The sequence below is a fragment of the Spinacia oleracea genome, chromosome 3, assembly GCF_020520425.1.
Source record: "Spinacia oleracea cultivar Varoflay chromosome 3, BTI_SOV_V1, whole genome shotgun sequence".
Taxonomy (NCBI): domain Eukaryota; kingdom Viridiplantae; phylum Streptophyta; class Magnoliopsida; order Caryophyllales; family Amaranthaceae; genus Spinacia; species Spinacia oleracea.
The window spans coordinates 66,594,861-66,621,386 of NC_079489.1; the positions used below are offsets into that span (position 1 = coordinate 66,594,861).

At 38.3% G+C, this 26,526-nt stretch overlaps 2 protein-coding genes across 15 annotated transcripts in view; both read left to right on the forward strand.

Moving 5' to 3' along the window:
• Positions 1–20,404, forward strand: part of LOC110783488 (uncharacterized) — a 37,190-nt gene extending 16,786 nt beyond the window's left edge. For 4 of the 14 annotated variants that reach the window (XM_056840421.1, XM_056840420.1, XM_056840422.1 and 1 more), the window contains 5 exons: positions 18,321–18,944; positions 19,021–19,108; positions 19,177–19,298; positions 19,392–19,473; positions 19,569–19,878. In XM_056840421.1, coding sequence (XP_056696399.1) covers positions 18,641–18,944; positions 19,021–19,108; positions 19,177–19,298; positions 19,392–19,473; positions 19,569–19,812 — 840 coding nt within the window. In that variant the 5' untranslated portion in view covers positions 18,321–18,640 and the 3' untranslated portion in view covers positions 19,813–19,878. Of the gene's footprint in view, positions 1–15,221; positions 18,945–19,020; positions 19,109–19,176; positions 19,299–19,391; positions 19,487–19,568; positions 19,879–20,316 lie in introns of those variants that run through there. The other 10 variants (XM_056840415.1, XM_056840417.1, XM_056840418.1 and 7 more) reach the window with 8 other exon arrangements.
• Positions 20,405–24,884: 4,480 nt separating this feature from the next.
• LOC110783512 (30S ribosomal protein S21, chloroplastic-like) lies at positions 24,885–26,470 on the forward strand. Its single transcript, XM_021987858.2, has 2 exons — positions 24,885–25,386; positions 26,013–26,470. The coding sequence occupies exons 1-2, from the start codon at positions 24,956–24,958 to the stop codon at positions 26,122–26,124; spliced, it is 543 nt and encodes a 180-aa protein (XP_021843550.1). The 5' UTR covers positions 24,885–24,955; the 3' UTR covers positions 26,125–26,470.
• The last annotated feature ends 56 nt before the right edge of the window (positions 26,471–26,526 follow it).

A 26,526-nucleotide genomic window follows, 5' to 3' on the forward strand; every position in this document is an offset into this window, starting at 1 on the left:
ATGAAATACCCCCGAGGTTTGCAAAAACGCACCAAATACCCTCGCGTGTTTCGATTCACATAATATACCCCTATTTTTTTCCAAGTTTGCACCAAATACCCCTAAACCGACCTTCCGTTAGTCCTCCGTTAAGTCGTGTTTATAATTCACAGAATACCCCTATTTATAAACCTATTGCACAATATACACCTATTTGGAAACTAAGTTGCACCAAATACTCAAACTGGTTTTAAACTGCAGAATTTGATTTCCACAAATTGTTCACCTAATTAATCAAATTAATCAACCTAAAAGTTAAACATAAAACAAAAATAGAAGTAATAATCAAAGAAAATTGAAATGATCAAACAACAAATCCAATAAGAAATTGATTGAATTGAATTATATTGTTGGTGTACATATCGATCAGTGCATTAGTCAAGTTTAAAACTCCACCACCAAATCAGTGCGATTTTTTGGTGTAGTATTTACAGGTCAGGCGCTTAGAATGAATGATTTACTTCATTCGTATTAACCTTTTAAACTTATAGGAGCTACCTGTCGTCAATCCTAATCTTCTAGCTCTTTCCCAAAACTCCACCAAATCAGTTGCAATGCTACCGATCAAATTCCATGTCAAGTTCCCAATTTTACCACTTCAATATTTATGAAACAAATGGGTCCCAAGTACTATACCAGCAAGTCAGCAACATCTAAGTACACTCTACAGTTTACACCAACAAAATAATGGCAACAACCAATTTTTCAAATGACAGATTAGTTAATTCCTCTGAATCTCTGGTTGTTTGTCACCAAATTTTTTATCAGGACTTGGTGCCATGTATCCCAGTTACGCTTATGAAGGAACAGATTGAAGTGTGGAGAGGACCGAACCATGAACCTGTGGGGAATGGAACTTTTCTTTCAGCGCGGGAGTCCGTTGAGAATTCCATAAAAAATTTGGTTTGGGATTCTTGAGGATACGAGCTTGTGTACGGAGTTGCTACAAGTTCAAGGGAGATCTGGGAGCAGTTTAGTATTTGCTTAATGTCACAGAAACTCAAGTGGTGGATCGAGCTGGGCTAAAATACCCGACCCAGCCAACACAAGAGCAACCACCCGCGTCAGCAAACCTATCCGTGGATGCGAAAGACCACCCAGATTCCACCACCCCCGTCGCATCCATCAGCAACCACCACCCTATTGTCGCAGCCATCAACAACCCCCTCCCAGCCAACACACCGCCGCGAAACTTCCGCGCCACCGGAGAATCGACAACCTTCCCAATGCGGCCACCGGAAAACGACCACCCTCCGCGAAGCCAAGTCGACCACCATCAGCATCTGATTTAAGTGATCCTCCGGATCACTGCCGGCGACCAGAGATCGGCCTCCGCCGGCGAGGAGAGAGAAATAAAAAAATATGAGATCGGACGGATCTACCCAGAATTACTGGGTTTCGAGTAGGTTGAAGCTTGAAGAACAGGGGAGAGGAGAGAGAAATAGAAGAATATGAGATTTTTTTTTTTTTTTGAGTTTCTGCCAAAGGGTAGGTAAGTAAATGGGGGTCATAACACAATTAAGGGCAAAATAGTAAAACTCCACTAACAGTAGACTAACGCCGTTAACTGTTAGGTGCATCTCATGAACAGTACGGATAAATAGGGGTATATTATGTGAATCGAAACACGCGAGGGTATTTGGTGCGTTTTTGTAAAGCTCGGGGGTATTTCATGAAAAAACCGTATTATTTATCACACTCATGTAAACACTTGTGAAAACGGTTAATGTAATAGTTCCAACTACAAGCAATTGTCAACAAACAAACCATATCTTACAACATACAACAGAAGACGGCAATTATCAACCACATCAAATTGACCAAAATAGTGAGTACTCCCATCAAACTTAGCACAAAACTGAAATTTTAAATAAACACTAAACATATTGCACTTTCATTTTAAGGGAAATACACTGAACCATGGAACTTTGGTGGCCCTAAACATACATGCTCTGACTGTGGGGCAATTGTATGGTTTGAAGAGCGTGTCAAAAACGATTCTAATAAGACAATATCAAAGTATGGGATATGCTGCCAAAAGGGAAAAATTGTGCTGCCTTTGTTAAAAGACCCGCCGGAATATTTAAAACAAATCCTTGAAACTGAAGGGTCAGAGTTAACAAAATTGAAAGTCCAGGCAAGGATGTTAAACTCCATATTTGCATTCACCTCAATGGGCGGAAAGGTGGATAGCACAATAAATCGAGGTAACTCACCATATGTATTCAGATTGAACGGGCAAAACCACCATAAAATAGGGTCATTACTGTCTCCTGCCGACGAGCAACCAAGATTCACTCAGCTGTACATTTATGATACACAAAATGAAGTTGCTAACAGGATTAGTAGTATTGCTAATAATGGGGGGGAATCAGAATTGGATCCAAAAATTGTCTAAGGTTTATCAAAGATGTTTGATGAGCACAATGAATTAACAAAATCATTCAGAATGGCAAGGGAAAGATTTCAAGAATCAGAGTTACAACTGAAGGAAATAATGCCCTTGGTCCAAGTATGCATTCTATGTTAAGTCTAATAAATGCGGTTCAGTATTAATTAACAAGTTAATAATTCAGTGAGATCAAGTGAGCTGAATGCCTAGCTAGAGGCCGCTTCAGTTCAAGTGGAATTAATGATATTAATCCACAGCTTACTCTTGACTGAACCCGTAGGGTCACACAAATAGTACGTAAACGGATCAAGTATTTAATGGCATTAAATACTCCATCTATGAATATTCGGAACCGACGGATCTTGGTTTCAGTGGGAGCTAAGATCGTCACAGGCAAGAAATGAATACTCCGGAAACGATGATAATGCCGGAAACGGAAATATGGATCGTATCGGAAATATGAATATTATCCAAGTCGTAGATGTTGCCGGAAACGGAAACATGGTACGTATCGGAAAATATTATTGGAAATGGAAATATTACCAGAATCGGAAATATTGCCGGAATCGGAAAATAATTCCGGAAACGGAAATATTAAATATTTGTTCGAAACGGAAATTAATTCCGGAATCGGAAATATTAAATATTGTTCGTATCGGAAATAGATTCCGGAAATGGAAATTTAATCGGAAGCATATCGTACGAATTAGCATCGGACGAGGCTTGCCGGACGAAGGCCCAGCACGAAGTCGGGGCCAATCGCCCAGCAAGCATGCGCGCCACAAGCCCAGCCAAGGCAGCGCCCAGGCCTACCGCAAGGCAGGCCCAGCGCGCGCCAAGGGCCACGGCTGCGTGGGCCGTGCTGCGCGGGCTGCTGCTCGCACGCGCATGGGCAGCCCTTGTGGCTGCCGTGTGTGTGTGAGTTTGTGCTCATGCGTGATTCCTGAATCTGCAAGAGTCAGTGTATGATTAAATTTCTATTCCTAATTGGATAAATTAATTAAATAGAATTCATGTAGGATTCTAATTCCAATTAATTCGCATCCTACTAGGATTACGATTCCTTTTCCATAACTCTATAAATAAAGGCCTAGGGGTCATAATTTATACACAAGTTTCAAAGTATTCAAAAGTGAGTTTTTGAGAGAAAATCAAACACACATCTTGCTCAAAAGTGCCGAAATTTTCTAGTACCTTAAGGGCGATTCTAGTTGGTCAATCTTAAGGCGGATCCGGACGTGCTGTGGACTATCTACGGAGGGACGACACTTGGAGTCCTAAAAGACTTGTTCTTGTTCGGTTCGGGCGCAGCTAGGGAGGGCACGCAACAAAGAGTATGCATCTAAATTATGCTATATGATTATGTGTAAATAATATGTTGTCCTGGGTTAATGGTTGTTTCCGCATGATCTATGTAGTGTCATATGTATCATAACCTAAAAGTGGTATCACGAGCCCCTTATTATTTTCATAATCTAAATTGCATGAACATGGTTAAATATTACAAATTTGCAAGAATTAAAAGGGGTGATTAATTTTCGTAATTGTTAATTAATTGCAAATTGCGTTTATTTAATTATATGTACGCAGTTTTTCGGCAGTTTCTTCATTACTCATCCGAATTGAGTGATTTTTGTGTCAATTCCGCATGTAAAAGGCATTCTAAAATTTTGACAAAAACAGTATTTTTCTGCCGAACCCAGAATTCTCAAATTCGAAGCCTAACTATGACTTTTCGAAGGTTTTAGTTTTTCGAATGCAAAATTTCGTAAATTTAAGATGTTAAATTAAATATTTGCGATTCCTGTTGATAAATCTTGAATTTTTGATTGACCTACTGCATATGTTTAACAAGTTTGAATGCCTAGTCTTGTTAATTATGCAATCTAATTTGTAATTATGATTAATTTGTTGAAAATTAGAATAATTTAGAATTAATTTGATTTTCATAATTAATTGTAATTTAATTAGAAACCTATGATTAAAAACCACCATAAAAATTGTAAATTTACGATAAATTTTAAATTTTTATGACCTAGACTTGAATCCATATCAATCGGAAATCAATTGGATAATAAATTTTCGATTTTTTCGCCCTAAAATTATGAAATTAATAATATTTATTAATTTGTCATTAATTTTAAATATAAATTTTAAATTTTTATGCGATTCGTTCAAATAACTTGCACGCACGAAGCAATGGACGCTTCGTGTTACCCTTAAGGGGTGTTGTATAATGCGGGCATGCGACGACGAGCAAGGGAGCTCGTCGCCCGTGCGGCACGAATGCAATGAGCAAGGGCGTAGTGCACGAGCACAAGGCAGCAGCCCTGCCTTGTGTCGTGTGCCACGAGCAATGAACGAATGGGCATGGGCGAAGGGCGAGCCAAGGCAGTCGCGTGTGGGCAGCAAGCGAGCTGCGCCACAACGCGCGCTGCCTCGCACAAGTGCGCGCAGCCTCGCGCGCAGCGAGCGCAAGCTCGCGTGCCACGAGCGCTGCGCCCAGCACTGCTCGCGCGCGCAACGCGCGATGTCGCTCGCCCAGCGAGCGATGTCGCGCACCAGCGAGCGATGGCTCGCGCGCGCAGCGCGCGATGTCGCTCGCCCAGCGAGCGATGTCGCGCCCCAGCGAGCGATGGCTCGCGCGCACAGCGAGCGAGCCAGCGCGCCCAGCGAGCGATCTCGCGCGCGCACTGCGAGCAATAGCTCGCGTGCGATGGGGCGCTGTGCGGAGGCTTGCGATAGGACAGCAGCAGCTATGCGACGAGCGCATGAGCCGCGCGCACATGGCCAGCAATGGCTGTGTGCGTACGGCCCATGGGCGTGCAACGCGTAGGGTGTTTGCGTTACGATTAGATCGTTTTTGAATGGTTAATTTGAAAATTTCAGTTCACGTAATTTTAATTAATTTTAAAATTAATAATTTGAATTAATTTCTTGGATTTTAATTTTGAATATTATAATTATAATAAATGGAATTTATTCTAATTATTTTACTAAAATTAAAATCATGAATTAATTTAAATGCGACTGAAATTAAATTAAATTTTTGGATTCAATTATAAATTTATATGAGCTTTAAATTTTAATTAAATTTGTATGTTTCCGGTTAGATTAGAAATACAATTTTATGTTTAAAATTAGTAAAGCATATGAATTTATTGGTTTGAGTGGGAGCGCTTTTTAGTCATAAACTCTTGATTAGGTCTACAAATCCTTAAGGTTAAAACAACTCGATTAGAATTAATAAGGACTGAATAATTGGTAGATTATTGGTGCCCTTGATTAATTGCTGCAAATGTTTACGTGATGCATAATGTGTTTTACTAACCAGCTATGTGGGCCATTCATGATAATGAATGGGTGAATGGTATATATTGTATATGTACTGTCTTGCAGGTTATGAAGTGACTAGTATGGCCCAAATAGGATAGAAAATATGGTCTGCGTACCATTAATTTGAATGTAATTGGTCTAAAGTACCAAAGTTATTTTTCAATTCAAATATGGTCTGCGAACCATCAAATAGTTGTAATTAGTTATAGCTTATCCTATTTGAAGAAAATGGTGCCTCCCACGGAGATTTTCAAGACGGACTTTGAAGTCAAAGCTTCAAGATGAAGTCGGGCCATACTAGATCACAAATATCTTATGCATGTTTTAAGTTATTTATTGCTTTAAATATGTCTTAAAATGCATGAGATCATAAGCTTGATTATGTTGCATGATTAAGGATTTTAGTTCACTTAAAATCTAACCAACATAGTAAGAGCCTTAAGTTCCAAACTTAAAAAATTGAGTTAAAAGGTGCCATGCCAAAATATACACTTGCTTGGATATCCTTTACATCAATCAAGTAATAGTTTTCGCTCAGCGAGGTGTTACTTATTGGTCCTAAAGGGGCAAGGTACACAAATAATTGTGAGTACATGTTAGTTTTGGTGAAACTCAACGATATAAGTAAGGAGTCCTTTTATGTCGTGGCAAATTCGATAGGTTTACCTAATAAAGTTCTTAGACGTACCTATCAACCAAGAATAGTTTCTAGACTATTAGCAAAAGGCTTTTGCTTACCTAAGATGTTCTAGGATTAAGTCGACAAACTGTGCTTAGTTCTTCAATGATTTTAGGATCTTGGAATCAATTTATTCACACCTGCCGGAACACATAACTTGAATAAAATGCTTAATAAACATTGAATTATGCATGTATGCTAGAATTTAAGTTTATTAAGAGAAACTGTGAATGGTTATTTATTTGTTTATTCTTTTCAATTGTAGTTTTTAATATGGCAAACAACAATTCATTCAACATTCGATCAATTCTCGAAAAGGAGAAGTTGAACGGGAAAAACTTCCTTGACTGGCAAAGGAACTTGCAAATAGTTCTTATGCAGGAAGAAAAGGAGTATGTCCTAGATGAGGCGATGCCCGAAGCTCCTGGCGACGGGGTCACTCAGGCTGCCCTCAATCGTTGGATTGATGCCAACAAGGATGTGAAATGTCTAATGCTCGCCACCATGAGTGCGGATCTGCAGAAAACGTTCATCAACTCAGATGCTTTCACAATCATCAGTGAGTTGAAGAACATGTTCCAAGATCTGGCTCGAGTCGAAAGATTCGAGACTCATAGGCAAATTCTTGAGACCAAGCTTAAGAAAGGCGAGCCCGTAAGTCCACATGTTCTCAAAATGATTGGACTCATTGAGAATATGAGTCGGCTGGATCAGCAATTTTCTCAGGAAATGGCTATAGACACCATCCTCCATTCTCTTCATAGCGGGTATGATCAGTTCAAACTGAACTACAGTATGAATAGTCTGGACAAAACGCTCACTGAGCTTCACGGTATGCTGAAGACCGCTGAAAAGACGCTCAAAAGTGATAAGCAGGATGTGCTTATGGTGCGTGGGGGCAAGTTCAAGAAATCTGGAAAGAAGAGGAATGCTAAGAAAGGTGGCAACAAGGCCAGCCCAACTAAGCAAACTGGCGCCAAATCTGCAAAGAGGAAGGTCAGTCAACCCACTTCTGAATCCGAATGCTTCTACTGCAAGAAGAAGGGGCATTGGAAGAGAGATTGCTTGAAGCTAAAGGAAGATCAGAAGAACGGAACAGTCGTTCCATCTTCAGGTATTTTCGTTATAGACTGTATACTTGCTAATTCAACTTCTTGGGTATTAGATACAGGTTGTGGCTCACACTTATGTTCCAATCCACAGGGACTAAGAAGAAGTAGAAAGTTAAGCAAGGGAGAAGTCGACCTACGAGTGGGAAATGGAGCACGGATTGCTGCATTAGCCGTAGGAACTTACTATTTGTCGTTGCCCTCCGGGCTAGTTTTGGAACTGGAAGAATGTTTCCATGTTCCAAGTCTTACTAAAAACATCATTTCAGTTTCTTGCTTAGATGCTAAGGGATTTTCCTTTATAATAAAAGACAATAGTTGTTCGTTTTATTTTAAAGAGATGTTTTATGGATCTGCTAGATTAGTCAATGGACTTTATTTATTAGATCACGACAAACAAGTATATAACATAAATACCAAAAAGGCCAAAAAGGATGATTCAGATCTCACCTATCTGTGGCATTGTCGATTAGGCCATATAAACTTGAAACGCTTGGAAAGACTTCAAAGGGAAGGAATTCTAGAACCATTTGACTTAGAGGATTATGGTAAATGCGAATCATGTTTACTTGGCAAAATGACAAAGCAACCTTTCTCTAAAGTTGGAGAAAGAGCAAATGAACTATTGGGTTTAATCCATACAGATGTATGTGGACCATTAGTACAAATGCTAGAGGTGGTTTCAGCTACTTTATCACTTTCACTGATGACTTCAGTAGGTATGGTTATGTCTACCTAATGAAGCATAAGTCTGAATCCTTTGACAAATTCAAGGAATTTCAGAGTGAAGTAGAGAATCAATTAGGCAAGAAGATTAAGGCACTGCGGTCTGATAGAGGCGGTGAATATCTGAGCTATGAATTTGATGACCATCTGAAAGAATGTGGAATTCTATCAGAATTGACTCCTCCTGGAACACCACAATGGAACGGTGTGTCAGAACGGAGGAACAGAACCTTGCTAGACATGGTCAGGTCAATGATGGGTCAGGCCGAACTTCCATTAGAATTTTGGGGACATGCACTAAATACAGCTGCACTCACTATAAATAGAGCTCCGTCTAAAGCTGTCGAAAAGACTCCATACGAATTATGGTTTGGAAAGCCTCCAAATGTGTCTTTTCTTAAGATTTGGGGATGTGAAGTATACGTCAAACGATTAATTTCAGACAAACTTCATCCAAAATCTGACAAATGTATCCTTGTGGGCTATCCAAAGGAAACAAAGGGGTATTACTTCTACAATACATCTGAGAACAAAGTGTTTGTTGCTCGAGATGGTGTCTTTTTGGAGAAGGATCACATTTCCAAAATGACAAGTGGGAGAAAAGTAGACCTCGAAGAAATTCGAGTCGAACAACAAACTCTAGAGAATGCTCAAGATGACATTCAGGATGAAACTCAGAGATCTTTAGAAGAATCTGGTGAGAATCATGGTCAATCTAGAAATGTTACCCCGCGTAGATCGCAAAGATATAGATCTCAACCGGAAAGGTACTTAGGTATTTTGACGAACGAGAGCTATGACGTTCTATTACTTGAAAGTGATGAACCTGCGACTTACAAGCAAGCTATGACGAGCCCTAGCTCCAAGCAGTGGCAAGAAGCCATGCAATCTGAATTAGACTCCATGTCTGAAAACCAAGTATGGGATTTGGTCGATTTGCCAGATGGCTACCAAGCCATTGGAAGCAAATGGGTTTTCAAACTGAAAAAGGACAAGGATGGGAAACTTGAAGTTTTCAAAGCTAGATTGGTTGCAAAAGGTTACAGGCAAGTCCACGGTGTGGATTACGATGAAACCTTTTCACCAGTTGCAATGCTAAAGTCTATTCGAATAATGTTAGCAATCGCTGCATATTACGATTACGAAATATGGCAGATGGATGTCAAAACTGCTTTCTTAAACGGCGTTTTAACAGAAACTGTGTTTATGACACAGCCTGAAGGTTTTGAGGATCCAAAGAATGCTAAAAAGGTATGCAAGCTAAAGAAATCAATCTACGGATTGAAGCAGGCATCCAGGAGCTGGAATATACGTTTTGATGAAGCAGTCAGTGACTTTGGTTTCATCAAGAACGCAGACGAATCTTGTGTATACAAGAAGGTCAGTGGGAGCAAAATTGCTTTCCTAGTATTGTATGTCGACGACATATTGCTTATCGGAAATGACATTCCTATGTTGAACTCTGTCAAGATTTGGCTTGGGAAATGTTTTTCGATGAAGGATCTAGGAGAAGCACAGTACATATTGGGCATCAAGATTTACAGAGATAGATCTAAAAAGATGATTGGACTTAGTCAAAGCACTTATATCAATAAGGTGCTTGATAGGTTCAAGATGGCGGACTCCAAGCGAGGCTACCTACCCATGTCTCATGGAATGACTCTAAGCAAGACTCAGTGCCCAAAAACACTTGATGAGCGTAGACGAATGAATGGGATTCCATATGCATCATTGATTGGTTCAATAATGTATGCTATGATATGTACACGCCCGGATGTTGCGTACGCACTCAGTGCTACGAGCAGATACCAGTCAGACCCAGGAGAGGCGCATTGGACTGCTGCCAAGAACATTCTGAAGTACCTGAAAAGGCACAAAGATGACTCCCTGGTCTATGGTGGAGATGATGAATTAATTGTTAAAGGCTATACGGACGCAAGTTTCCAAACCGACAAAGATGATTTCAGATCACAGTCTGGGTTTGTCTTCTGCCTCAACGGAGGAGCAGTAAGCCGGAAAAGTGCTAAGCAAAGCACCATTGCGGATTCTACAACTGAAGCGGAGTACATTGCTGCACATGAAGCAGCAAAGGAAGCTATATGGCTAAGGAAGTTCATAGGAGAACTTGGTGTAGTCCCCTCCATTAAAGGACCAATAGCCCTGTATTGTGATAATAACGGAGCTATTGCACAGGCAAAAGAGCCTAGACACCACCAGAGAGTCAAGCATGTACTTCGTAGATTTCACCTTCTACGAGAGTTCGTTGAAAGAAAAGAAGTCGAGATAAGCAAAATTGGAACTGATGACAACATATCAGATCCATTAACTAAACCTCTGCCGCAAGCGAAGCACAACTCGCACACTGCAGCTATGGGAATCAAGCATATTGGAGAATGGCTTTGATGTCTCTGTTTAATGTTTTAAAGTTTTAGAGTTTAAATCTTTGTAAAACATTATTGGTTAATCATTCACAATAAATGAAAGAAATTCATTTTTCCATTTAATTTGTGGTTTATTAAATGATGAGTCCCTTCAATTTGACGATATATTCAAGATAGACTGTCAGGACCAGTCCTGTGACTAAGAAATGTCTATCAAGTGAACTTGAATGTCAAAGGTTGAAAATGGTCCCTAATCGGAGTTTTCTATAAAATTGGACGCATAGAAAACGTTAGACGATTAGAATGCAAGATGACTAGTAGTTTTGTTTCTTGAACTATGTGGACATGGCAATGTCATAATCATTTGCATAGATACTTACTTTGGGAAGACTAGTATCGGACAAGACCTATGAAACTTTACTGTAAGAGATGAAAGTCTGTCATAAGTAAATTTCATTAAATTATTAGACACTAAATCCTCAATACCTGAGTGATTTGAGATTACTTGTTTGAGAACTGGTTGCTTTGACGTTGACCAACCGTCGCACCGTAAAAGGAGGCTATAAAGGCAACGCTCAGGTAATCACCTATCAAACGAAGTCTAATCTCAAGATCGCAAGATTGGGATTGTCCTCCCATAAATCGGGATGAGATGCTTAAAAGTTGTACAAGACCACTCGGAGAGCTAGAAACTGTGAAATGCATGGCCGTGCTCGGATGAATCATAGGCTATGATTATCTGTTTATTTGATCAGTTGAACTCTGAAACCGAGGAACACCTCTGGACATAATAAGGATGACAACTCTTACCTTATGTTCAAGAGCAAGCATCGAGCGACAAAGGAATTAGGAAATGCACACTTGTCCCTAAGGACAAGTGGGAGACTGAAGGAAATAATGCCCTTGGTCCAAGTATGCATTCTATGTTAAGTCTAATAAATGCGGTTCAGTATTAATTAACAAGTTAATAATTCAGTGAGATCAAGTGAGCTGAATGCCTAGCTAGAGGCCGCTTCAGTTCAAGTGGAATTAATGATATTAATCCACAGCTTACTCTTGACTGAACCCGTAGGGTCACACAAATAGTACGTAAACGGATCAAGTATTTAATGGCATTAAATACTCCATCTATGAATATTCGGAACCGACGGATCTTGGTTTCAGTGGGAGCTAAGATCGTCACAGGCAAGAAATGAATACTCCGGAAACGATGATAATGCCGGAAACGGAAATATGGATCGTATCGGAAATATGAATATTATCCAAGTCGTAGATGTTGCCGGAAACGGAAACATGGTACGTATCGGAAAATATTATTGGAAATGGAAATATTACCAGAATCGGAAATATTGCCGGAATCGGAAAATAATTCCGGAAACGGAAATATTAAATATTTGTTCGAAACGGAAATTAATTCCGGAATCGGAAATATTAAATATTGTTCGTATCGGAAATAGATTCCGGAAATGGAAATTTAATCGGAAGCATATCGTACGAATTAGCATCGGACGAGGCTTGCCGGACGAAGGCCCAGCACGAAGTCGGGGCCAATCGCCCAGCAAGCATGCGCGCCACAAGCCCAGCCAAGGCAGCGCCCAGGCCTACCGCAAGGCAGGCCCAGCGCGCGCCAAGGGCCACGGCTGCGTGGGCCGTGCTGCGCGGGCTGCTGCTCGCACGCGCATGGGCAGCCCTTGTGGCTGCCGTGTGTGTGTGAGTTTGTGCTCATGCGTGATTCCTGAATCTGCAAGAGTCAGTGTATGATTAAATTTCTATTCCTAATTGGATAAATTAATTAAATAGAATTCATGTAGGATTCTAATTCCAATTAATTCGCATCCTACTAGGATTACGATTCCTTTTCCATAACTCTATAAATAAAGGCCTAGGGGTCATAATTTATACACAAGTTTCAAAGTATTCAAAAGTGAGTTTTTGAGAGAAAATCAAACACACATCTTGCTCAAAAGTGCCGAAATTTTCTAGTACCTTAAGGGCGATTCTAGTTGGTCAATCTTAAGGCGGATCCGGACGTGCTGTGGACTATCTACGGAGGGACGACACTTGGAGTCCTAAAAGACTTGTTCTTGTTCGGTTCGGGCGCAGCTAGGGAGGGCACGCAACAAAGAGTATGCATCTAAATTATGCTATATGATTATGTGTAAATAATATGTTGTCCTGGGTTAATGGTTGTTTCCGCATGATCTATGTAGTGTCATATGTATCATAACCTAACAACAACCTGTTCGGCTTCGATTAATTGGCACAAGTGCAAAGGATGGAAGGTAGTATAACCTACCTACATCGTCAGAGGTGGCTGCATTGATAATGGGAACAGGTGACGATGAAAAGGGTAATCGTGATGTCATTATTGAACACAGAACGTATGGTCTGAAAAGAATTTCAGAGTTGCATCCCAGCTTCATGGCCATGCAATATCCATTGTTTTTCCCTTATGGAGAAGATGGATACCGGACAGATATACCCCATGCCTACGTAGATGAAACAACAAGGGCAAGAACAACGTAACACAAAGAGAGAATTATGCATTCCGTTTCCAACAAAGACGCCATGAATCTAAAACAAGATTCCAGTTAGGAAGGCTCAATCAACAGTTCGAAGTGGATGCATTCACATGTGTACAAGAGTCAAGGTAGGAATGGGTTAGGAAAAATCAATCAACAATACGAAAGGAAGTGTTCTGAGGACTTGCTGATGCAGTCTCACGGGGTGACACAACACCGGCATCTGTTGTGCAGCGCATTGTTCTGCCTTCGTCATTCACGGGAAGCCCGCGGTTTATGATTCAAAACTACCATGATGTTGTAGCAATCTGTAGATGGGCAGGACCTCCTGATATTTTTGTCACATTTACATGCAACCCAAAGTGGCAGGAAATTCTTGAATTCTTATCCATTATCCTTGGACAAAGACCTGAAAACCGGCTGATATAATTGCAAGATGTTAGGTTATGATACATATGAACAACATAAATCATGCGGAAAAACCTTAATGTCAGGAATCATATTAATTGCACATAATCATATAATTAGTCTAGGATGCATACACTTTGTAGCGTGCCCTCCCTAGCTGCGCCCGAACCGAACAAGAACAAGTCTTTAGGACTCCAAGCGTCGTCCCTCCGTAGAAAGTCCACAGCATGTCTGGATCCGCCTTAAGCTTGACCAACTAGAATCGCCCTTAAGGTTCTTAGAATTTTCGGATATTAGGGTGCAAGTGTTTGGCTGATTTTTTGCTTAAAAATCCTAGCTTTGAATACTTTTAAATCGTCTGTATAAATTTGTGAACTTAGGCACATATTTATAGAGTCATGGAAAAGGATTTAGAATCCTATTAGGATACCAATTTGTTTAATTAGAATCTTATTAAAACTCTATTAAACAAATTCTATCTTTATTAGGATTAGGATTTAATCATAGAACAAATTCCATTAGCTTTAGGATTTGTATTGAACACAAGCGTTGCACGAGCACGAGCAGCACAGCCCGTGCAAGCCTCGCGGCCCACGCGAGCTGCACAGCTTGCAGCCCATGAGCTTTGCTCGCAGCCCATGATGCGCGCGCGCCATGATTTGTTAGGCCTGGCCTTGCGCTGGGCCTGGCGAGGCTTTGGCAGCGTGAGTTGGGCGCTTGGCTTGCTGGGCGCGGGCCTGGCTTCGTGTTGGGCCTTCGTCTAGCAAGTCTCGTCCGATGCTAATTCGTACGATGTGCTTCTGTTTATATTCCCGATTCCGGAATTCATTTCCGATACGAACAATATTTAACATTTCCGACTCCGGAATTAATTTCCGTTTCGAACAAATATTTAATATTTCCGTTTCCGGAATTATTTGGCAATTCCGATAATATTTCCGATTCTGACAATATTTCCGTTTCCGGCAATATTTCCGATTCCGGCAATATTTCCATTTCCGATAATATTTTCCGATACGTACCATGTTTCCGTTTCCGGCAACATCTACGACTTGGATAATATTTATATTTCCGATACGATCCATATTTTCGTTTCCGGCAATATCATCGTTTCCGGAGTATTCATTTACTTGCCTTTGACGATCTCAGCTCCCACTGAAACCAAGATCCGTCGATTCCGAATATCCATAGATGGAGTATTTAATGCCATTAAATACTTGATCCGTTTACGTACTATTTGTGTGACCCTACGGGTTCAGTCAAGAGTAAGCTGTGGATTAATATCATTAATTCCACTTGAACTGAAGCGGCCTCTAGCTAGGCATTCAGCTCACTTGATCTCACTGAATTATTAACTTGTTAATTAATACTGAACCGCATTTATTAGACTTAACATTAAATGCATACTTGGACCAAGGGCATTATTTCCTTCACAAGAGTGTTTAAAATAAAGCTTGATGAGTTGATGTTGGACCTTACAAAAAAAGGCCACTTTGGGGTAACAAAAGCAGGTAACTTTTCCCTTCAACTTCAGTAATACATCTTCGTTACACTTTATACATATAATTAATTTTATACAATATCATATACACCATAGAAAACAACTAACTTTTTCCACCGATATTGCAGCAATCTATACAATTGAGTTTCAAAAAAGAGGCTTGCCCCATGCACACATATTGTTGTTCTTGCGAGAGGAGGACAAACCGAGAACTACGGAAGACATAGGCAGATTAATTTGTGCAGAGCTTCCGGTCCCAGAAATTGACCCAATTGCATTTAATTTGCATCAGTGTTGCAACACATGACACATGGTCCATGTGGTCCGATCAACCACAATTCTCCATGTATGCAAGATGGCCAGTGTACAAAATATTACCCTAAGCCATTCACCAATGACACAACAGTAGGGAAAGATGGAGACCCATACTACAGGAGAAGGGATAATGGAAGAACGACAATTAAAAATGGCAATGTGGTTGACAACTCATTCATTGTGCCGTATAATGTAGACTTGCTGGGTAAATATCAGACACATATAAATGTCGAGTTGTGTAACAAATACAATTGTGCAAAGTACCTCTTCAAATACATGAATAAAGGACCTGACATGGCTCTGGCATCAGTACAGCAGACCAACATTGATGGGGATCCACAAGCAGCGCCCATTATTGACGAGATACAATCCTACCTTAAGTGTAGATATGTCTCAGCAGCAGAAGCATGTTGGAGAATGTTCAACTTTCCAGTGCTGTATAAATACCCACCAGTTGATAGGTTGAGCTACCATTTACAAGATCAACAAACTGTGGTGTTTCAAGACCACGAACCATTAGATGGTGTGCTTGAGCGAGTGGGAGACGCCAGGACTAAATTCACAGAGTGGATGGAGATGAACAAGACAAACCCTCGAGCACGTGCTCTGACATTTGACGAGTTTCCACAACATTTCAGTATGGGTACGGGAACTTGAAAAATGGAAAAAACGAGAGAGGGGTTCAGTATTGGAAGGATTTATTATGCACACCCAACCTCAGGGGAACAATACTACTTGCGTATGCTTCTTAACATAGTAAGAGGACCCACTTGCTATGCGGACATCAGAACGGTGAACAATGTGGAATTTCCGACATTTAAAGAAGCATGCAATGCATGGGGTCTGTTAGAGGGGGACAACGAGTGGCATGAAGCATTAACTCAAGCTGCAACTTGGGAAACTGCAGCACAACTGAGGGACCTCTTTGTCACTCTCCTACTATTCTGTGAAGTGTCAAATCCAAAGGAATTATGGGAAGGACACTGGAAAGATATGTCAGATGACATACTTTATAGACAACATAGACGGTTCAGCAACAACAACTTACCTATCAGACAACCAGACCCAAAATTATTGCCTCTGTGAAATAGAGAAAATACTGGACACAACCAACAGATCCCTGCGAGAATTTCCTACCATCCCCTATCCAGAACCGTCTCTTATGCAGCAAACAGACAACCCATTGATCATCGAGGAGCAGATGTACGATGCAAATTTGCTAGGAAGGGAAGCCTTCAACCTTGAAGAAGGACTGAATGTGCAACAGAAAGAAGTATATCAGGCTATACTACAAGCTACACACGAAAGAGCTGGTGGTTTGTTCTTCGTGTACGGAAGTGGGGGAACGGGAAAGACATACTTATGGCGAACACTAACATTAAAATTGAGGTCGGAGCACCGGATTGTCATAGCTGTGGCTTCATCAGGAATAGCAGCCCTCTTACTTCCCTCGGGTAAGACAGCCCATTCTGCTTTTTGCATTCCAATCCACATCCATGAACGGTCATGCTGCAGAATCAACCAAGGTTCAAATCTAGCACTATTCATAGCAGCTGCAACATTGATAATATGGGATGAAGCACTAATGGTACATCGACACGCATTCGAGGCAGTCGATCGTACTTTTCGTGACATAATGCAAGTCAACAATCCCGCTGCTAGGGAACTGGTGTTCGGTGGGAAAACAGTTGTACTCGGAGGGGATTTTACGAAATTCTTCCAGATGTGCCAAGGAAATGAAGAGGAGATATTGTTGATGCATCCATCAGTAAATCGCCCACTATATGGTCTCAATGTAAGGTATTCAAATTGACAATCAACATGCGGCTTCAAGGTAATGGTGGTGACTCGGGAAATCAGGAGTTAGCTCAATTCAGAAAATGGGTACTAGATTTAGGTGATGGAAAACTTCCAGCCATGTCAAAAGAGGGGGAAGATGAACCAAGTTTGATTGAAATCCCAACTGACCTACTGGTAGTAGACGATGGTGATAAAAAGAAGGCCATAATCAACGACATTTATCCAAATTTATTGAATAGGTACTCCGACCTAAAGTATCTCACAGAGAGAGCGATCCTATCCCCAAAAAATGAATGGGTAGATGAAATTAATAACCACATCCTATCCATGATTCCTGGTGAAGAACAGGTTTACAAAAGTGCTGACAGAATATGCCCCCTCACAAATAGGAATACAAATGACGAGGTGTTATACCCATCTGAGTTCCTGAATACTCTTGAATTTCCAGGTATCCCAAACCATCAGATTCACCTAAAGGTAGGTTGCCCCATTATACTCTTGAGGAACATGAACCAAGGGAAAGGGTTGTGTAGTGGAACAAGGCTCATTGTCAAAAGGCTAGACACTAGAGTTATACAGGCAGAAGTTGTAACCGGAACTCAAGTTGGAAAACAGGTCGCCATTCCAAGGTGTGAGATGTCACCAGCTGATAACACCTTGTCTTTCACTCTGAAACGCAGACAATTCCATGTGAAGTCTGCTTCGCAATGACAATCAACAAAAGTCAAGGCCAAACATTCAACCGTGTAGGAGTATACTTGCCAGAACCGGTTTTCAGCCATGGCCAACTTTATGTTGCAGTTTCTAGGGTCACAAGTAGAACAGGACTGCGGATTTGTATAGGGAGAGATGGAAACATCAACAAACAGAACACAAACACTAAGAATATGGTATACCGGGAAATATTTGAAAATTTGTAATGAGAAAAGAACTAAGAAAGGAAAAATGTTGTCAAAGACAGATGAAGAATAATTACAATAAATAATAACAAACAACTTAAACCCATTACTAACAAAGACAAAAAAAAAACCAAACAACACTAATTGATTTACAAAGGATGATTTTGTGAGTCACTATATCATTATGTTAAATGCTAACCGTGGAATGTGCAGGTGAACAAAACCAAGGGTTGGAGGATATAACACAGTGAATAACCAAGGAAACAGAAATGGCAATGGAAGGTGGAAAACAATATATTTCAGATCTGGATACATCAAGGAAGAACTGGACAATAACATCTCGCCTGACAAGGTTATAGGAAGTAAGGTACGATCACAAAAATGTGGAGCCAGACACCTTGGATATGGTTCTTCTAGATGAGCAGGTAATTAAACACTACTAAATTATCAATGTTCTGTAGATATAGTACATCTATGGTTTGTGGCAAAGCATTCATCTTACCAAGACACAGAACAACTGTATAATAATAATAATGCATGCTGATGAAGCATCACAAATACAAGGGAAGCATATCCAAGCAGTGGTCCCAAAGTACTTGATAAAAAAATTCAAAGAAAAGCTACAAGAAGGAGAAGTTTATTCAATGAAACATTTTAATGTCGCAAAAAATAAGCGCAAACACAAACCAGTTCATAATGAATACATCATTTGGTTCACTTCTTATACTTCTATTACTTGGGAACAAACAAACGTTGACAAAATCGGAATGCATTGCTTTGAGATAATACCCTTTCATAAGCTACATGAACGCAACAATAGATACGACATAGTCACAGGTAAGTAATCAAGTGCCAAGGTCTTTTACATTCTGTATTTAAACACTAAATTATATTTATAACACTACAACTGCAGATGTTATTGGCTTGCTAATTGGAGTAGAGAATGCAGTCACAGATGAATATGGCAACATAAGAAAGAGGTTGTACATTCAAGACCAAAGGTAAGGCTACAAGCACAACTAAAATTACATACATTCAACTATTCTTCACTTTCAAATATTTAATGCAGGGAGCAAAAAGTCATGGTGACACTCTGGAACGAGAAAACATATTTGGTATCGGCAGACAATAACAACGACCAAGACCCAAAGATACTCATCATCACAAGCACTCGTGTAACACAATACAATGGTAAGAACTATCATCTGATTTAACATATACTTTCCAGTTTCCACAAATAAGGAAAAAACATCTCATGGAAATTAATTAAAACCACCTTTGTAGGAAACTACCAGCTAGGATCACCAAGTGCAACCAAGATCTACATCAACATGAACAACTTAGACGTGCAACACTTCAAGGAGGAGTAAGAAAAAAATGTGGCTACGACCCAATTTAAAGTTCCCAAAATTAACAATAACACATATAAATATATACTAACAACTTCAATATCATAACCAGGTTAGGTGAAAATATACCAACAGCAACACAAATACAAATACAAATACCCCAACCTGAGAGTGCAAGAGAAGCAATGGTCAAGAATCGCAAGACGGTGGAAGAGCTACAACAACTATATTTGGAGCAGGCAGAAAACCAGATTTTAATTACCTCTCCTACACTAAATATGCCTCAACCCAATACATTGTTAGTGTATTGGTTAAATAAACACAAACCCCTCTCAATTTGGTTCTTATGTATATGACAACATATTTCCAACTATATAACCCAAGTTCCCGTATAATGTTATTCATTTAATAAATTCATTCAATCAGGATTCACAAATGACCTACACTTGCCATGCTAAAATTGACATGGTCCACGTGAGGGACTACGGCTGGAAATATGAATCATGTAGGTCTTGCAAATCAAAGTTAGATGTCGAACATATGTGCAAAAAATGTGAAGTCGTTGATGAATTCCCAATTCAAAAGTACACAAAGTGCTTACATATTACTACTACACTACAATAGACAGAAACATATACTAACAATTTTCACAGGTATCGGATAATAATTACTATTAAGGAGGCGGAGGCCGAAATGAGGGTCGGTTTATTTGATAAAAACGTCGAAAAGATTGTTCGCTTGCCCATATCAGCAATGACATAAATACATTCAAAGGTACCCCAACTAAACAAAAAAACAAACACTAAAAAAAACAGAAAACAATAAAACCAACACTAATTAATTATATAACTTTGGTGCAGGACTACGGAGAGGAAAAGGTCTATGAGAGGTTCGAAAACTGCATTGGAACATCCTACATCTTCAAGGTTCAAATAAACAAAAGAGACTTTGTTTCCTTAAATAACAATCTCAAAAAAACTACGAACTATAACGTAGTATTACTCTTGTATTGATATTTCTATCAGGTGGTGTGACATACCCGTTGATACCTATAATTACATAGTACAAATCCAACACAAATTGGGAACATTGACAATTTGACAAAGTCAGATTAACAATTAGCAACAAAAACTCAACAAACATTGGGTATGTTGACAATTTCACGACGACACATTATCACTTAACAATGTCTTTAAAATAAAAAAACATCACGGGTTAAAAAGTAGTTTTATTCATTTATTTTGATATCTATCTAATACTATTATTAAATCTCCATGGTATTTCATGCCATCTCGCCACATGTCGCCACCATTTGATGGTAAGTGATATGGCATAGCCACATTGACATATAATATTTTTTTACAAAAAGATGAAGAAATGCAAATATCAATGCTTGAACTCATGACTTCATGTTCATAAGTTAGAACTTTAACCACTAATCCAATAATACAACTTATGATATTTAAGAAATTCAAACCATATAAGTTATGTTTATTAATACCATGTATTAAAACTTTAATGCCTACCATAATTATACATTTTAATAATTTTCTTATGAAACTAAATTATACTTAATTTTTTTTTCATTTACATTTTAATTTAGGTTCATTTATGATTACGTTTTTTTAGCAGGCTAGTTCATGTAAGTTTACCTAGAGCAATAAAAAAAAGTATTACACATAACAATAGACTACTCTATTTTAAATTTAAATTTAGTTTACTAAGATGTTTAACCAAATTTTATATTGAATCACCTTACATAAAGAAAATATTAAAAAAAAATTATGCACAAATATTTATCTCATATTATATGTAAGTATTTAATACCAAACTATTGTAATTATTTTTATTTAACTCAATCAAGATTAGTTCTCAAATTACATATAGTCACCGCGGCATCGCCCGGGGCAATAACTAGTTATTATTGAATTCACATAATCTTAAATATTTGAATCTACAATTTCCTAGTGCCACATTGAAATTTTGAATTTTGCAAAATAAGGTGAAAGAAAAGAGGGGATTAAGTTCAATATTTTTACTTTAGCCTTTAGGTCAGTTGTTTAAGATGTTTGTTTTCTGTTTGCAGGTTGCAATTTCTGCGACTTGGCTATTTTGTGCCGCAATTCCCACGCTTTTGGTTTGTATACTCTATCTTCATTGTGTGTTTTTAATTTGTATTGATTGACTATATTGAGTTCATTGTCTAACTAATTTTAATTCGTAACCATTGATACTACTGGCCGGCAAGGATGGGAGTTTTGAGGTGACTCTGTGTTGTGATTGTGAATAACGTTCTTCTGTATAGATTCGAAGTAGCAATCTGGGCATCGCCTAGACTACACACTAGTTTTTTTTTTTTTTAAATGTAGTCTTTATTCAATACGGAGTACTATGTACTATGTACTATGTACACATATGGTTGTTATAGGATTAATAAAAAAAAATTAAAATTTTGATTGATATAGTTGCAGGGAAAAATATGATGCATATATTGATAGATTTAAAATTTGATCGGTCACTCTTGCACCACACGAATTTATTAGATAAAACTATGAAAACTTATGTTAATGAAAGACTAATAAACATGTCAAAATATTATTTTTCTAAGATAATAATCAGTAAAAGAACGGGCCATTGAATTTTAAACTCATATGTCATACAAAAGGTCTTGTGCGCACAAGGTGTACAATAAATTTATTGTACACCAAGATAACTTTAACCTTTTTTTGTAATTTTAACCTAGTTTTGATTAACTTTTATTTTAGTAAAAAGAAATTGATAGATAAATATTTTAAAGGGTTAAATGATTCACAAATTCTTATTTACATGGGGTGTACGATAAATATTGTGCACCGAAGTTAAAGTTAACGTAAAATGCTTAAAAGTTACACTTATATATGTAAAAGTTATATATTTTTGAGTGATGAAATTTTTCATTTTAATAAAAAATATTTCTTTAAAATTGCTAATAATGTATAAAATTAATTATTGAACCCTTTAAAATGTTTATCTATCAATTTTTTTTTAATAATATAAAAGTTAGAGAAAACAGGGTAAAAGATAGAGAAAATTGGTAAAAGTTAGAGAAAAATTGGTAAAAGTTATGTTGGTGTACAATAAATTTATTGTACACCTTGTGCATGCAAGACTTTTTGTAAACGATTAATTTTATACATTACTAGTTAATTTGAAAATAAGTTTTACTAAAATGAAAAAATTTATCACTGAAAAATATATAACTTTTACATATATATGCTTAACTTTTAATCATTTTGAGTTAACTTTTACTCCGGTGTACAATATTTATTGTTCACCCATTGTAAATAAGAATTTGTGTATATCATAACCCTATAATTTAAATACATACTACGTGTATAAGAATTACTCCGTACTCACAAGAGGCATGATGGTAATCTCTATTCATTCAAAATTTTATTTGGTCATTAATCATAATGGTAATGAGTTATATGTTTGTAGACGAGAAGTGAGTGATATGTTAAGCCAGTTAAAATAAATTCAGTAATAGATTATACTCTGTAGTAGAACAGTGAATGTCATATTTATGGGATGAGATTGCGCCAAATTTGTTTTAATTTTTTAGTGTGGTTATTGAAATTTCTATTTTTCATTTGTTGATCTTTCTTCAACAATTATTACATTTATCTAACACAACACTGATAACAAGATTGTGCATATCGCGAGCTTAAATCTAGTAAGAAATATATGCTACCACTTGTACTAACTATCTTATACTTGCACAAAACTATCATACATTCCTACATGCCAAAAACATAAATGTTATCTCAAGCCTAGCCCAAATTGGTCGTAAATAAAAAAATTTAAAAAAAACATACTATGTCCAACATAAGTTTCTGAAAAACAACCTGACCATGGGCCAAATAAATTAACGGGTCATATTCGGGTTGGATTAATATCGTTTTCTCTCACTTACTTTTTGTTTGTGTCGTGTCGGTTTCGGCCAAGTTGTGGTGTCGTGTCAGAGTTGCCAACTCTAACCGTACGTGCTAGACTAAGCCACAATTCAACCCAGAACACAATGATAAACTTACCCCAGCAGTAGGTTGGGATGACAAAAAGTTACCCAACCCGATAAACCATCTGAAACTAACTAAGATCCGAACTAAATATATCTGAGAAATAGGGATCTCAAAACAGACCCAAATCGATCCGATGTTGACCCGAAATTTGATTTGACCCGTGAGTCTAAGACCTGAACCGCTAGCAACCTGAGGAGATCCACAACGTTGCATCCGATAACATTTAATCGAACCAAACCTGTATCCGATCTGATAGCAATCCGAAAACCAACTTACTTGGTAGCAACCATAATCGACTTGACCAATAAAACCTGATATCCGATTTGACCCTACCCGTGTCAACTCTAACCCGAATTCAACAAAATTACTATCAATCTGACCCGATTGTATCCTATATCCGAAATAATAAATGTCTGAATTGATCCAATAATCAAAAGTCACGAGAGATAAAACAAATCGTACCTGATTTAACCTGAATCTGGTTCTATTTAATCGTTATTAATGAGACTCGAGTAAAGCAAATTTGAACTGTTAATGACATATGAAAATTTATTCTATATTCCTTTTATAAATAATTTGGAGAAAATGTAATACTTTGTAGAAGTTTAAAAATATGTAGTTGGCACGAAGTCTTAGAAATATGTAATAAAGTGTCGCGATTCAAATTTGATCTTGAACTCGAGATTGAGTCACTCAATCCATAGAGCACAAGTATACAAGCTTAACCTGATCTAAACTCGAACTACAAACTCAATCTGCAATAGATTCAAATCTAAGGTACGTCCAATCTGAACCTGATCAAAACACGAGACTCATCAATCTAAATTTGACCGAACCCGAGACTTATCCGATTCGAAAATGACATGTACTAGTAGCAAATCGACCAAAATAGTATCTAAATCCAATATACACCTGAACCAAACACGAAATTAAGCTGATACAAAACCGTTCGAAATCCTATCCATTTCAAACCGTATCTGATATGGACCAGAACCGAAATCGATTCAAACCGAAATCCACTCGAACCCAAAGCAATATATGACCAGACTTCAACCAAATTTAAAGTTTTCCTAACCGATCGAAATCAATCTGAATAAAAACATTAACCCAAGTTACCCAACATTATTTGATTGCGACATGACCCGAACAGTTTGTGACTGACCAAAGTTGGGTTTGGACTCCACTTCAAACAAAACAACAACCCATATCTTCAGTATCATAAGTTCTTAACCCAAATCCACACCACACCCACATCCACACCCATACACAAACCCAAACCCAAACCCAAATCCAAATCCAAATCCAAATCCAAATTCAAATCCAAATGGAGTTATCCCCTCTAAAATTCTATCCAAAACCAGGGGAATTTCACACGCTCGTATAAAACCCATCTTTCTTCCTCTTTCTCTCTCCCAAGTCCCAACTCACTTAGGCCTTAGCCATGGCTTCAACCTCATCCCTTCTAAATTTTCTCTCTCCTCTTTTCCCCTCAAACACATCACTCCCACCTTCATCCAATCCCAAATTCCCCAACCCAAATTCTCTATCCTCACAACAAAACTCCATTTCTATCTCCTCGAAAAAGCATGAAAATGCAGCAATTGCGAAGAAAGAAGAATACCCAGGTGATTTAATGGCGGTAGTTTGTCCATCTCTTGCATTTTCGAACACCCTTTACTTCAGATCAGCTTATAATGTACAGGTTTTGGTGGATGATAATGAGAATGAAGAAAGACTCCTCAATCGGTTTAGGAGAGAGGTTATGCGAGCTGGGGTTATCCAGGAGTGTAAACGTCGCCGTTACTTTGAGAATAAGCAGGAGGAGAAGAAGCGCAAGCATCGTGAGGCTGCTAAGCGCAACAGCCGTCGAAGGTCCCTTCTCTCTCTTTTTTTTTTCTTCTAATATTTTTTTTATTAGTGTATTACCTCATTGCAATTTTTTGGATCAAAATTTAAAATTTTTGACCATGAATTATCATTACTTGGTTAGCCTTGAAGTAATATATTCACATGCAGTCTGAGCGTGTTAAGTTTAGGCGAGATTCAATCCTAAGACTCCGGCACCCAAAAAAGACTTAAAGGAATCAGGCTAGTTATTTTTTAAAGTTAATTTTGATAGTAAAACGGCTCAAGCCATTAGCTTGTATTATTAATGAATTAATGAAACAATAATCTACAACACTCTGGTAGAGACTGGAGGTTGCGATTTATCAAGTTTACAATATGCAAATTACCAGTGTTTCAAATAGTTTATTGAACATCTCCTGAGAGTTTAGAGGATTGTTTGTATGATAGTTTTAGTGAGATGAGGGCTGGCAAATTTAAAGCTGTAGTTTACTTTGAAGGGTGACCTAGTTTTTTAGGAACTTATAGGATTTAGAAAGGAGGATTTGTGGGATTTTGAGAGCTAATTGGGGATAAATTTCAAAGTTTGTAATCACAATTGTTAACTTGAAGTTGATCACAATTGTTAACTCAAACATTTTGCTGGGTTACAGGCGTGGGCCATTCCGCGGTCCATTCCCTGGCAAGGAAGAGGCCACGAAGGTTGATAAAAAAGAGGATGACGGAGATAACTGGGATATGCCGGAAGGAGGTGCTCCTTTCTGAGTGCATCTTATCTTGCCTTTTACTCACTTTCACTGACTTCTCTATTCACAGAGAGAAGTTAGATGTATAAGTTAGATGTATGTTCTTTCAGCCTCTGTATTTTCTATGTTGATAGAGGTTTAATTGGGTAAAAATGTCGTATTAGTTCCTTGTATTATCAATTGTATCAGAGAATCTAATGACAACTCGGAACAGCTTTGGCTACTGAAGCCTCTAGTTTTTACAACTACTTGTTACTTGTTACTTGTTACGAAGTATTTCTTATTTTGTAAGTGCACAGCAGTTGCAGCCCAATTTGGACAAGATAAGAATCAAGGATGTGAATTCCACAATGTTTTCTCCTCGAGCTGCCTGTACTCCGTATTTGTCACATTTTCTGTCTTAATTTATAGTATGAATATA